The sequence below is a fragment of the Tachypleus tridentatus genome, chromosome 2, assembly GCF_004210375.1.
Source record: "Tachypleus tridentatus isolate NWPU-2018 chromosome 2, ASM421037v1, whole genome shotgun sequence".
In the NCBI taxonomy this organism is placed as follows: Eukaryota; Metazoa; Arthropoda; class Merostomata; order Xiphosura; family Limulidae; genus Tachypleus; species Tachypleus tridentatus.
This window is the reverse complement of record NC_134826.1, coordinates 101,121,853-101,135,875: the sequence shown is the minus strand read 5'-3', so window position 1 is coordinate 101,135,875 and position 14,023 is coordinate 101,121,853. Positions and strand designations below refer to the sequence as shown.

Here is a 14,023-nt window from a genome sequence, read left to right as displayed (position 1 = left end):
AATTAGAACCACATTGCATTCGCTTAATGCATGGCTACCAACCTTAGATTAGAATGTTTCTTTAAACAGTTTTCTAGTGCTCTAACAGTCGATTTAATATAAACGCCCCCACACGTTGGGCGGCAGAACTCATAAACAACACGCGACGATTAAGAAAAACTGGATACAATCTTTAAACCTGAAAACATTCTGAATTTTTAAAGTTTTGTTTTAAATTCAGTGAAACAGAAAAGTTAAGTGGTCTTCTGATAACATCCGACTTCAAAACATCCTCGTCTGTATCAAACCATATGTATCAAAAACGGGTAGAGCAGAGAAATGTTGGCATTCACAGGTGAATTTAATGTTAATATGCTAGATTTCAAATATCTTGCATATTTATCTAACAGATCTTCATCTATGGATATTAAAAAAACATGTTATTAGCATAATGATTGAGCTCGATAGGACAATCCTTCAGCCAAGTGAAAACATTAGCCATTACAGTTGCTAACACCTTTTACTAATAAAGCAGAGAACAACCTTTCGACCTTCTTAACAAAGATTAACCTGAAGATGACCTAAGAAGGTCGAAACGTTGTTCTCTACTTTATTAGTAAAAGTGTCAATACCCACACCAGCCGTCCTGAGATACATTTTTATTTCAAGTGGGTTTCATCTTCATTACGAAGGTGCTAACCCCGTGCTTACTCCTTGTGACTACTCATAAATTTAACCACGGAGCTGAAAAACAGAGTTTTTCGTGGCAGCTTCCATAAGTTTTTTGAAAGATTATCTATTTAACCCACTAATACATTATTTGTAGTTGCTTGGTTTGTTTGAAGTTAAACACAAAGCTGCACAATGGGCTATCTGTGCTCTGCCCACCACGGGTATGAAAACCCGGTTTCTAGCGGTGTAAGTCTGCGAACATACCAATGTGCCACTAAGAAGAGAAGGCTTTGTACTTAAAAGCAAGATTAACACAAAGGTTAATAGTCTTTCTAAGGGAATGTTAATAAACAGAGATTGGCGACCCTTCAAAGAATAAAAACCATTTTTTTTGTTTTTATCTAAGACCGAAACATTTCGAGAGCCACAATATACCCCAACGGTCTAACTTGAAATAATAAAAGAACGGTCTCCCGGCGGAACAGTGGTAAGTCTTCGTATTTGCAATCCTAAGATAAGGGACTCGATTATCCTCGATTGACACAGCAGATAACACGACAGCCACACAATCTTCTTAAAGAGCTGCTGAATGCCGTCCCTAATTTGGAATCTTTGTTTGTTTAGAATTTTGCACAAAACTACATGAAGGCTATCTAGGCTAGCTGTCCCTAATTTATTGCCCCTTGTGGTAAATTCCTATGTCTATGGACTTACAACACTAGAAAATGGGTTTAGATACCCGTGGTGGGCAGCATACAGATAACCCATTGTGTAAGCTTTGTGCTTAATACCAAACAAACAAATAAACCCTAATTTTACAGTGAAAGACTAGAGGGAAGGCAGCTAACTAATCATCACTACCCACTACTAATTCTTGGACTACTATTTTACTGACAAATAGTATGATTATCCGTCATTATCCAGCGCCTCCACGACTGAATAAGCGAGCACGTTTGGTGGGCAGGGGAATCGAACCCACGAACTTCAGAAATATAGACTGACTAAATAAACATCTTCATGAAACATTAAGTTTCTAAATTTATCAGAGGAAGCAAAACTGTCTTTTACTGTCTAAATATTAAAAGTAAAATCAGTTTAAAACAAACATAAAAATGTAAAGAGTGTAGTTAAAATAATCTATGTTGGAAACAATAGATCTAACAGGGCCGTCAGATTTGTGAATATTAGATTCACATAGAGTGTGCCAGAGAGGAAACTAGCTGATTTCAATCTTACCAAGTATTACCATCTTGGGCTTAATTTTCTTCAAATTCAGCAGGAATTTAATCAGTTTATCTTTTATTGAAGTAGTTAGGTCTCTTTGTAGTTTAGAAAACTTAGTACTGTATGGATATGTCATTAATTGTCGACAAAGTATTCAGTTGCAGACCAGGTAGAGGACTTAATATTGTTTGTAAGTTTGTAAAACTTTTGCGCATAGATCATTATTTGTAATAACCATTACTGTAAACTGTATTGCTATTTGTATATTAAAACATGTTTGTGTTAAGAAAGAATAGTGTGTGTATCAATATTGTTGGCAAATAACATGCATTCGATACATATTAACATTTAATTATCTTCTAAATTTAAACTATCATTTAACTCGGTTTCGGGCCATATCAAATTTTATTATGTAACATAATAAATTAGAGGTTCGTCCAGAATAAGTCGTAATACGTAACGCTTAACATTTTTTTCTGATATACGTTTGCCACTCAACAATTTCTAAATGCTTATGTTGTGTACTTTTCAACTCATTTGATCATTTCATTCTTAAACATCCCGGTTAATGACAAACTGAAAAAGCTTGACATTTGTCAAGTTGACATGTTTGTCTAAGGCTAAAACAAGTAATGCTTAGTTTCTATAAAACTGTTTGACAAATCAGAAACTCTATTTTCGTATGTTTCAAAACTTCACTTTATGTGCACTACAACATTTAAACTTATTAGTTTACCAAAGCATCAAATACATTTTCCAAAAGTGAACATAATTTATAATTAAAAAAGAGAGAGTTGAGAGTCATAATCTTAATCTATAAAACCAACACCTTTTCTACTTATTGCTACAGAATATATTTTACAACAACAATGTAAAATCACAAACTTCACATGTATCACATGTACTGAAACAATTATTAACGAATCTTCAAGATACACAAATATACTACTTATGAAAACAGCACAGATAGACCTCAAGTAGCTTTGTGCGAAATAAAAAACAAATTTATTAAAACATCTTGGTTTATAAAATGCTAGATTAGCTTTCTTACAGTTTTTGTAGAATATATCCATATTACTATTTGTTCATTTCAGCTCAGTATATAAGGTGTTTAATATAGTTTGTTGATGATAATGTTAGAGTACCATTCTTGCATTTGGTTCAGTTTGCTGTACTTTGTTGTTATAGCAAAGTAACTTACTGCTCAGTAACATTAACCTATATATATATATACAATGCAACAATCGGTCAGAAATTCAAACAAGGTCAGGCAAAAAATACACCTTGTACTAATCTTATGTTGATAATTCTACTTTGTTCAAAGTGTATTTTTTTAGACACGCAAAGAAATATCATTATTATCCATCTTACTAAGTTCGTGAACTTATGGCTTGAATGGATAAAATAGTTTCAATGGTACTTTAATAATTAGTTTAACAAATCAACCTGAAAAATCGAACGTGATTTTCTTAAAGTTTGCATTCTAATGTAAAAGTAAAGATACTTGAGATGCTTGATAAATGTATTTTCGTCCACACTTAGACTGTAAAATTACAATCAGTATACGGAGTTATTAGTAGCTTGTCTCTGTAATCAGTCTATGGACTTTTAAGCTTCAATATTATGATGTATATCTCGTAAACGTCTTCTGATGTTATTGTTTAGTAAAATTGTAATATTTTTTCAGGCTTGTTTTGTTTTCTGAAACATGAGTTTATACTTTCTTAAATGGTACTGGTAGTGGATTATATCTATGTTGTAAAGAATACGGATTGCCTGGTTTGTAACTATGTGCTTAACTTCAAACAAACAAGTGGATTGTTTTATATTCCACAATAGTTTCTAATATTATATTTCTCTTTCGCACTTTTTTACCGTTTTAAGAACTTGATAGTTCTTATAAAAAGTTATAAATAAACGTTTTTTTCTAAACAATTACCAATATTTAAATAAAATTCACTGTCATAATGTATAGATATAATCCTACAAACACATGACATGATCAAGAATCTTACCTCCAGAACACGAGAAAAATGCGTCGCAAATCTCCTATGGGATGAAAATATTTTAAATTTGTTATATTTCTGAACTTCAAATGCAATATTCCTATTTTAGAAACAAAATAATTTATGCCTGTATAATATGAGTATAATGATAAAACCTACATTACATTATGTATATTGAAAAGTGCATCAAATGAAGTTGAAACATATTCTGCTAGACTCTAAATCTGCGGATTGTAGGTTCGAATTAATGTCTCCTCACATGCTTACCTTTTCAGCCATAGAAGCATTATAATGTGTCGGATATTCTCACTATTCGTTAATTTAAAAAAAGTAGCCAAGAGTTGGTGCGGATGGTGTTAACTAGCTGCCTTCTATCTAGTCTATCACTGCTAGATTAGTGACTGCTAGCGCAGATAGACTTTTACTTTGCGCGAAATTCAAAACAAACGTTCTGCTATCAATGCAAATACTATAGTTTTACACTAAAACTGGGATACCACGCACTTCCCGAAACATTATATTTATCAACTGATCAAGAAACGACGATGTTGTTGTTGTTTTGAATTAAGCACAAAGCTACAAAATGGGCTATCTGTGTTCTGCCCACCACAAGTATCGAAACCCGGTTTTTAGCGTTGTAAGTCCGCAGACTACCGCTGAGCCATTGGAGAGGCAAAAAACAACAATTATTATTTCAAAGCAGAAGTAGGAATTCTGAATATGGCACTCGTCACTTTTGATTACTCTGCTCCGTGAATAATTACATTTCAAATAGTTTTTTGTTTCATCATTACACTATAATCTTTCATACTTTTTATTTTTTGTTTCTAGTAATGTCCACTGTATTTTAAATGTGTACAAAATATACACAAGTCATTCTAAAGTATTTTCCTCCCTATTATCACTGTGTTATTCTGCTACCTTTACGATGGTAAAGTACTTTGAATTTATCCAAAGCAAAAACTAAAACAAAACTTAAATTATCTATTCTTGTTTATACTGTCCATATATCAAGTTAAGGAGAAATTAAGAGATGCTTACAGAGTCTGAAGAACAGAAAGCCATGGCTACTACCACCAGATCAGGATTACATTTTTCATCTTGATCTTTTTTAATGCAAGTCTCCTATAAAAATAGAAAATGCAACACTAACTGAGACGTTTTGTATATCCCTACATACCGTACAACATTTCTTCAATTTTTAAAGTTGTCTTACATTAGTTTTATGAATTTATTCAGTAGTATATATTTAAAATACAAATAATATCTCTTAACATTAAAAGTTGTTTATATAGGTTTTCTTTACTGTTAATCAGTTAATTTACCTTCATTGAAACTTTAACTAAGTAGTTAAAATATTTTTCAGTTATAAAATCGAATAAATATATACAACAGTAAGTATTATTTTACCAAAAAATCTCATAATTACAAATTAAGTAAAGTGAGACGACACATAGCTAAAAGTTTTCCGCACGCAATGACAATACAATGTTTAATTACTGAAGTTACGTGTTAAATGAAACATGTTTATAAATTAAAATTATCCTTCTACAGTATCTTGCAACAGTATTCTACACTACAAATAATGTCACATACTGATGAAAAACAAATAACGTAATAGTTTGTTAATAATCTTGTTTGCATTCAAAACTCCAATAATCAAACTTAACACTTGTATGTGTAAAAGAGATTGAATGACAGCGAAGTCTGCAATGAAAATATATAAACTGAAATTTGCTGAGAACAGAAGCATTCAGCCCTCTAAGTCAGTATTTTGTGAAAGTACCTGTGGCAACAATTATTTTTGTGAATTGAATGTTTTGGACAGGTTTTTGGACCAGATTTGTACAATGAGCAAAATTGCTCCGATGCTGGCAAATTCGTTGGGAGTCGTTGATGGACTGCAATCTTCAAGTCTCTACATAAATTTTCCATCGAATTCAAATCGGAATTGTTCTTAGAGTCACAGTCCTGCTGAAATGTGAATTTTCCAACAGTTTTAGATTTTTGGTTTTCCTCTAGGATTCGACAGTGCTTTGCACCATCCATCTTCCTCTCAATCCTGACAAGCTTCCCAGTCACTGCTGATTAAAACCCATAACATGATGTAGTCCTCTCCATGCTTGACGTTTAGGATGATATTGACTGAAAGATGTGCTATGCTGGGTTTATGGTAAAAGTAAGTTTTTAATTTAGGCCAAAATTGTCAATTTTTGTGTCATCTGAAAACAAAACCTTCTGCAACATGTCTGAAGTATCATTTCCACACGAGATTTAATATGATTCTTTTTTCAATAGTGGCATATTTCTTGACATTCGCACGTACAGGCCAGCTTTGTGTAGGGGCCAGTCAATATATGAACACTGACTTCTTTTCCATATATAGAATTTTTCAATTCTTTTAATATTACTGTTCGCTTCATAATGGCATCCCTAACCAGTTTCCTGCTTGCCCAGCTGCTTAGTTTAGAATAACGACCTGGTCTAAGTAAACAACTGGGTGGTATGTAGCTCATTCCACTTCTTATTGATGGATTTCACCGTACTTAAAGGTATAATCAGCAACTTTGGAATTTACTTTTAACCTTCTCCTGATCTATGCTTCTTTACTACTGTATCCCTGACTTCTTTGTACATATCCTTGGTCTTCATGATTGGTTTGTCATATAACAATATGCATTGTGGTTTGAACAGGTGTATTTGCTCTTGAGTCAAGTTAATTCACTTTGAATTGTGAGACATTTCAAACTAAACTTTTACACCTGAACTGATTTAGGGTTACCGTAGCAAATGGGATGGATAGTTATGCAATTAAAAACATTCTAATTTTTATCTAATTTACTTACACAATATCAACGTTTTTCAATTTTCTCAGTTTGGAGTAGATTATGCGGATTCTAAATTTAAATTTTCATTTGAGATTCTCATGATTGCAAGTTCAGACGGCAACAAAATATGTAAGCTTTGCAGGGGTGAATACTTTTCAAAGCACTGTGTGTATAATAACAACCTTTGATATTTCCAAGAAACATAAAATGGCGTGTCTTAGTGAACGTTTTCCTATAATAATCGTAAAAAGAAACATAATTTAAAATTTAATAGCAGTGTACTAGATTTATGTAGAATCTTATTACTATACCTATATTTTTCCAAAATAAGTCATAGAACTAATCTTTGAGTTAGTTACATTGTAATAGCGAAATGATTTAATGATCATGATTTCATGTTGTACTAAACTCTCGAATTTTGCCCAAACATGAAAAATCCAAACATAGGTAAGAAATTCATTATTGGACTATTATAATTATTTTGAAAAAATAAAAAAAAGAGTAAGTTACATATTTTTTCTAACATAGGATAACACTGATCACATGATCTTTCCGTATGCCAGAGAACAATTATGAAAATAAATTTAGGGCTTTCTATGGCCAGGAGGTTAAGCCACTCGACTCCTAATCTAAGGATCGCGGGATTGAACCCCCGTCATATCGAGCATACTCTTCCTTTCAGCCGTGTGGGCGTTATAATGTAACAGTCAATCCCCCTATTCGTTTGTAAAAGAGTAGCCCAAAATTAGACGGTAAGTGGTGATGACTAGCTGTCTTCCTTCTAGTCTTACACTGTTAAATTAGGGTCGGATAGCGCAGATAGCTCTCGTGTAGCTTTATACAAAATTCAAAAAACAAACAAAAATTATCTTTATGTAAATTTCATATATGTACTCCATACACTATCTTAGTGAAATTGGTTTTCAAATATGATATTTCACATTAAATAAAAATAAGTTCATATTTTAGATCCAAAGGTAAAATATTCCTCTAAATTTATAGTGAGAAAGTTATTTAATTAGTTGTCATTTGTTACAAGATACGGTCACAAATATCTTGGGAGAATTCAAGAACATAGACTGATGTTACATGTTTCAAAGAAAATTTATTCAGTGATAAAAGTTGAAGCCACAGCTTGTGTTTGCATGTTCCTTAAATAAGATATATATAATCTATTATTTATTTATTGTAACATTCATTAGCAGTATTGGTTACACTCTTTAGTATAACTAATTTATTACTCTTTATTTTATTTTTCTATAATTTCACTTTTACTTTAGAGACTGCTTTGCATTTTTAGCTTAATATAAGTATTTAGTAATAATATAAATATCTGGACCGCGTGATATGTCACTGGAATTAGGTCGAGAACATAGTAAACTGCCAGGAAACTCAAGTGATAAAATAATGCAGTCTAGATTTTATGAGTACGAACTTATAAAATTATATTTATTTTTGCTATACTCATTGCTAGGTTGATTTGTTTTTTTCGTTTTCACTGTACTTATCGCTCCGGCATGGCCAGATGGTTAAGGCTCTCGATTCGTAGTCTGAGAGTCGCGGGTTTGAATACCCTTCGCACCAAATATGCTTGCCCTTTCAGCCGTGGGGCTATTGCAATGTGACGGTCAATCCCACTATTCGTTGGTAAAAGAGTAGCCCAAGATTTTTGGCGGTGGGTGGTGATGACTAACTGCCTTCCCTCTAGTCTCACACTGCTAAGTTAGGGACGGGTAGCGCAGATAATTTCATGTAGCTTTGCGCGAAATTAAAAAATAAACAAACAAACAATCGCTCTAATTACTTAGCTTGCTTTGCTAGGAAGTTACTATTAATACATTCATGTTAAATTATTTGTTTGCTAAACTGCTACCATTGCTACAATTTCTATAAATGTAGCTCACCTTGAGTGAACTATTAAGGGTGACTTTTCATTGTATGAAACTTATAGATTTCCTTATATACAACTATAAAACTCCATTGTTAAGATTAGGCAATTTTCTGAAACAATGAGAAAACTAAAACAAAAGAAAAAATATTATTGCGAAGAAGATGAAATAACTTTAAAATAGATTGACTTGGAGAGGTAACTTGTTAATTTGTTTACATGATGAATCTATACATGCAGTCGTAATCAAGAGCCATAAAGTTTCACAAAACCTCTTAGAACTTGATTATGTTGTCCAAAGAGCAGATTCAGAACATTTACTCTAATAGATTGTTAATCGCTTGATTTTTGAATTGAACAAAACTAACATCTTCAAATTTAAAACTCCCTGAGTAAATCATGGAAATCGGTTGTTATTCTATACTCCTTGGTGTTTTTAGTATCATTACTAAAACATGTAGGAATTCCCCTACCTTGCTCTGGCTCAGCAAGAGGACTAAAAATGATAAACACAGATAGTTCTATCTTAATAACAAACATTTAGTGAAATGTATGTAGAGAAAAACAGTGTGCTATAAAACTACCTGATAAAGAAAGCAGTCCTTCAGTTTCAACAGAAGAAACTTTAGAATAGAAAATATTTCTTCTTTCAGACCCTTGTTTTCTTTAAAAATTAGTATACTTTGTTCAGGTGATTGATGATCCATCTTTCCTTGAGATAAGTCATAAGTGCTGTTCCTGTGTACAACAGTCATGAGCACTAAAATATAAGATGCATAAAGACATATAGTTCCAGTGTATAATAATATTTGTTTCAGAAAAAAATACTCAAACATATAAATCTAGTAACAAATACTACAACAGGTATGTTATTTTTATTTGCCTTGAAATTAGCAAAGAAAATGTGATGATTGTTTTACATAAAGTTTCTTATAAACAGTTTAAAATAATATGACAATATTAGATTTTTATGTCATGGGCAAGTTAGACTATGGAAGCATTGAATACTTAACTGTCAAAATTAAATTTATATGCAAAACACATTAAAAGAAAAAAACATTGTTTATTTAGGTGTTTTAGTTAGAGCATTATATATAAGGGCTTCATAAAGTGAGGCCAGAAGTAACAAAAAACTCCTACTTTTAGGTTACTCTTAATTTCATGACCATAATCGTCAAGTCATGCGACTTAACAGGGACTTACATGTTCGCTCAAATTTTAATCATGCGAGATTAAATACGCATTAATAAATTATTAGGTAATAAACAGTGCTGGTTATTTAATATTTCCATGCAAGTCAATTCTTTCGAATGACATAAAATACATTATTTTTCAACCCATAACGTAAGACAGGAAGCTCATAACTAGTAGAGTTAATAATGTTGATTTATTGAGGTAGTTGTGATATACCGTTTTTATTCCCTTAAATATTTTCTCTTAAAATAATATACTTCGTTTAAAACAAACATAATTACTAATAATAATCAAATGTGTATATTAGGTAATTCTGTCAAAACACTTGCATTTTTTTTATGAATTCTAATCTCAAAAACTAAAACAGGTAGATTTAAAATGTTGTCCAACTAATGTACTGGTATTTGATAAGTTTATGAGGGTAAAATATTTCTTAACATCTCAATGTAGTAACTAATATTTATATTTTGTATTTTGACATACATTTGTGCAAGGATTTGTCCATTTTTATCAGTCTCTGTTTACTTAATATGAAGCATGAACTAGTGCAGAATAACGTAACCAAATCAAAGTTTTCTGTATCTGAGTTGTTTCTTTCTCTTAACCTCCCTCTGAGGCTCCTGTTGTATTGTTTATTTTTAAGTAAGTTCAGTCCTAGCAACAGAGTTTGAGATTGTGTGAAATTGAGTATCATCGTCATAACCTTAGCCAAAAGTGCAAGAGTATTACATATTTTTTCATACCTTTGTCACAGCCCCCAGTGGCTCAGCGGTATGTCTGCGGCCTTACAACGCTAAAAACCGGGTTTCGATACTCGTGGAGGGCAGAGCACAAATAGCACGTTGAGTAGCTTTGTGCTTAATTTAAAACAACAACCTTTGTCACAACTCAAAAAACAATGATTCACTTGTACATTTCTGAACTAACCAGCCATTACCACAATTTTTAGATATACCTATTATTTGTCCTTTGGTCTTTAAGATAATTGTGAGTATTGACGTTTTCCTTCCATTTCGCTCTACGTGTAATGTATTTGGATCAGATACAGACAATCAATTCTTTTAAGAAAATTTTCCCTGAGCAATGGGATCTTAGTTTATCTATTTAGTTTTTTCTATAACGGAGACTCACTGAGACATTACTAGTGATTTTCAATATACATAACGAATTGGACTGAGAAATATGTATCTTTGAGTTGCGTTTATGTATTAGTCCATCACCTGATTTGTTGGCTTTCACTTACCCAAAGAAATGGGCTCTTTCCTTACGCTGGTGGGACTGGAAATTTCTTTTCTTTAAGCTGTCTCCTTATGAACCAATTTTAAGACTTTGAAAACTTTTGTATTTGTTTCAATGATATTAAATTTAAATTATTCAATTGATAACTTTATTTTGAGAGAAATATATTGTTTAGGTTTATTAAGTTCCCTTATATTATGTATTTTGTGATAGTAATATACACAACATAAATTTAGAACTATTCTGAAACTATACAAGATTATTGCTTATCTGAGGGATTAATCTGCTCCTACGTTTGCAACATCTCAGTAAGCGCAGTAATGTATGCCTCAAACACCCACATTAATACTAAAAATATTAAATTATCTCATGTTGGATAGCAAATCCATTATGACGATCAGACGAGTATTGGAATTTGAGTGATGTTGTTTGTTGGGTTATTTGCACTAGCCATCCATAATTTAGAAGTGATATACTAGGAGAAAAGCAGCCATCCATAATTTAGAAGTGATATGCTAGGAGAAAAGCAGCCATCAATATCACTCACCGCCAACTCTTGCGTTACTCTAGTCGATTAATGGGATTGGCCATTGCTTGTAACGCTCCTACAACTGAAAGGGGGAGCATTTTCAGTGGTGACATTTAAACCTGTCACTCAAAGATTGCATTTCAAATGATATCAGCTATCAACAACCCCAAAAGATCAATGATGAAAACTATTAATCAAATGGAACTTTGTATTTCTTTTGACATAGTGCTTGAGTTAGAGTTTATATTAATCCACACGTTTGTACCTTTTTCATAATGATACTTCGGGATATCCACATTTACAGTCAAATTCAACTGTGGGATTAGTAATGTCTTATATATAAAAATATTTACTCATATTGGATAACAAGCAAACTACACACACCAGAATCAGTCGAATAGTGAAGTTCAAGCAAGATCAGCTTCATTAATTCAGGTAGATCAATAATGAAACATGCTATCTGTTTTCTGCTATAAGAAACTGGAGTTTGATGCTGTATAGTTTGTTGTGAGACATAGCACTCAAATATGAAAAAAAATACACTCATACCGGATAATTAATTTGATACTATGATCGGCATAATACTGCTTTCGAGCTGTATGTGAACTCACCAGCACTGCTAAGTAAGTTACAAAGGATGTTATCTTAAACGGATTTTATGTCTTAACATGAAAAGATTGTTTGATGTAGTTTTGTTTATAATGCAGAATTTTGTACACTTTTCTAATAAAAGAGAGTTTGAAAATATCTAACTTTGTAATTAGATGTATTGTTACTGGTTTCTCCACTTTTTTTTTTCAAGAGGAATATGAAACAAAGTTTCTTTACATAGTGAAGAAACTTTCTACGTTCGATATTTAAATCTAGCTTTCTATCGATTCCCCTCAGTGGACTCAGCAGATAGTCCGATGTGGCTTTGCTATAACAAAACACACATACACACACCTTAAGAGCAACATTAGTTTTGCAGATGAATGTAAAATTTTAACCTTTTTTTTAAGAAATTCAATATCATTAAAAGTAATTATCTAAACAAATGTTGTACTTCAATGTTACAGTTTGACTCTTTTCTTCTTTTACCAATTACTCTTTTTTATGACATTCAGTTAAATAAATAAATTATCAAATTTTAATTTAGGAAATATTCATCGTGTTATACGTATACCAGTTCTACTCTTTGTTTTATTTCAATCTTATTTTCTATGAAACAATTCATAAAATAACGCACCATAAAGTGTTCAAAACGTACGTTTAAGGTCTTTTCACGGAGGCTTTTATAAATTGTGTTAGCTTTACAAGAAAAACTAACATATTAATAAGGAAAGTGTGAATATTTGATATGTTCGTATTGTTATCAAGTTATTTAACAAACCAGATCTATCTGCAATCTCCATCATCATGAAAGAATTCACCATCAGCATACACGAATCCGTATCATTGTTTGAAATTTGACGATAACTAAAGCTTTTTTGTATGTGGTATTAAATGCCATATGTAATATGTCATACATATTTTAATAAAGCATTAAATGCTTTAAAATAAAATATTTTTATGCACATAATTACAACTTAAATCCCCAAAGTTTTTCCTGAAGTACGTACTTTCATTGTCATTTTTTGAACTACAGTCACAGTAGTTGGCGTACAGGTTCTCTGTCAATAAATCTACGATTTTAGCATAATATACGTAATAAATAGACAAACTTTTATATTTCATTTTGCAAAATATCTTGGTTAGAAAACCATAAGTTTTGGAATACTGGTATTGCTTTATTGATAACTGAAGTGAGCTTTATGAAAATGTTTTATATGATATAATAGTTATGGGTCTGATAATGATATTATTATTATAGGTAGTTCGTAGTATGAAAAGGATTATTGCTTCTATCATTTCTATTAAATAACCTTTATAAAATTAACATAAATCATAGAAGTAATAATACCTATCTTGTTAAAACTGTTAACATATAACAAAGTGTCACTAGATTGTAAATATTATATAATAGATAACATTGTTATCTTAATTATTAAATTTCTTTGCTTTACAACTCATTAGATGGCACGGATATATTTTGTCAGTAAATACGATTGTTTGTTTCTGTGTTTAGAATTAATCACAAAGCATCACAATGGGATATCTGTGCTCTACCCAACACACATATCAAAACACAGACATACCTCTGTTCCAATGAGGAGTAAATACGACTCAACCGAATCAATAACGGAAGGTGGCTATTTCAAGAAACTTCACATGTGTCGAAATGACATAAAAATTTTTAATAACATTTTCCCTATCTTTCAACTTATTAAATATACAAGACATTAATGATTCTTTACTATTGTTTGTTTTCTCAAGTATTTAAAAGAAAAACTATATATCGTAACCATTTATAAAAACTATATATTGTAACCACTTGATAAAAACGTTAGTCTTTATGAAATAGTGAATATTCCAGTTAATAGAA

At 31.6% G+C, this 14,023-nt stretch overlaps 1 protein-coding gene across 1 annotated transcript in view; it reads right to left on the bottom strand.

Annotated features, from left to right (window-relative positions):
• LOC143245574 (uncharacterized) overlaps window positions 1-14,023 on the bottom strand; it is a 57,093-nt gene that overhangs the window by 22,054 nt on the left and 21,016 nt on the right. Inside the window, exons 4-6 of the mRNA XM_076491933.1 lie at window positions 9,182-9,357; window positions 4,923-5,006; window positions 3,891-3,924 (exon numbers count right to left, since the gene is read on the bottom strand). Of these exons, the coding sequence (XP_076348048.1) occupies window positions 3,891-3,924; window positions 4,923-5,006; window positions 9,182-9,357 (294 nt within the window). The remainder of the gene's footprint in view (window positions 1-3,890; window positions 3,925-4,922; window positions 5,007-9,181; window positions 9,358-14,023) is intronic.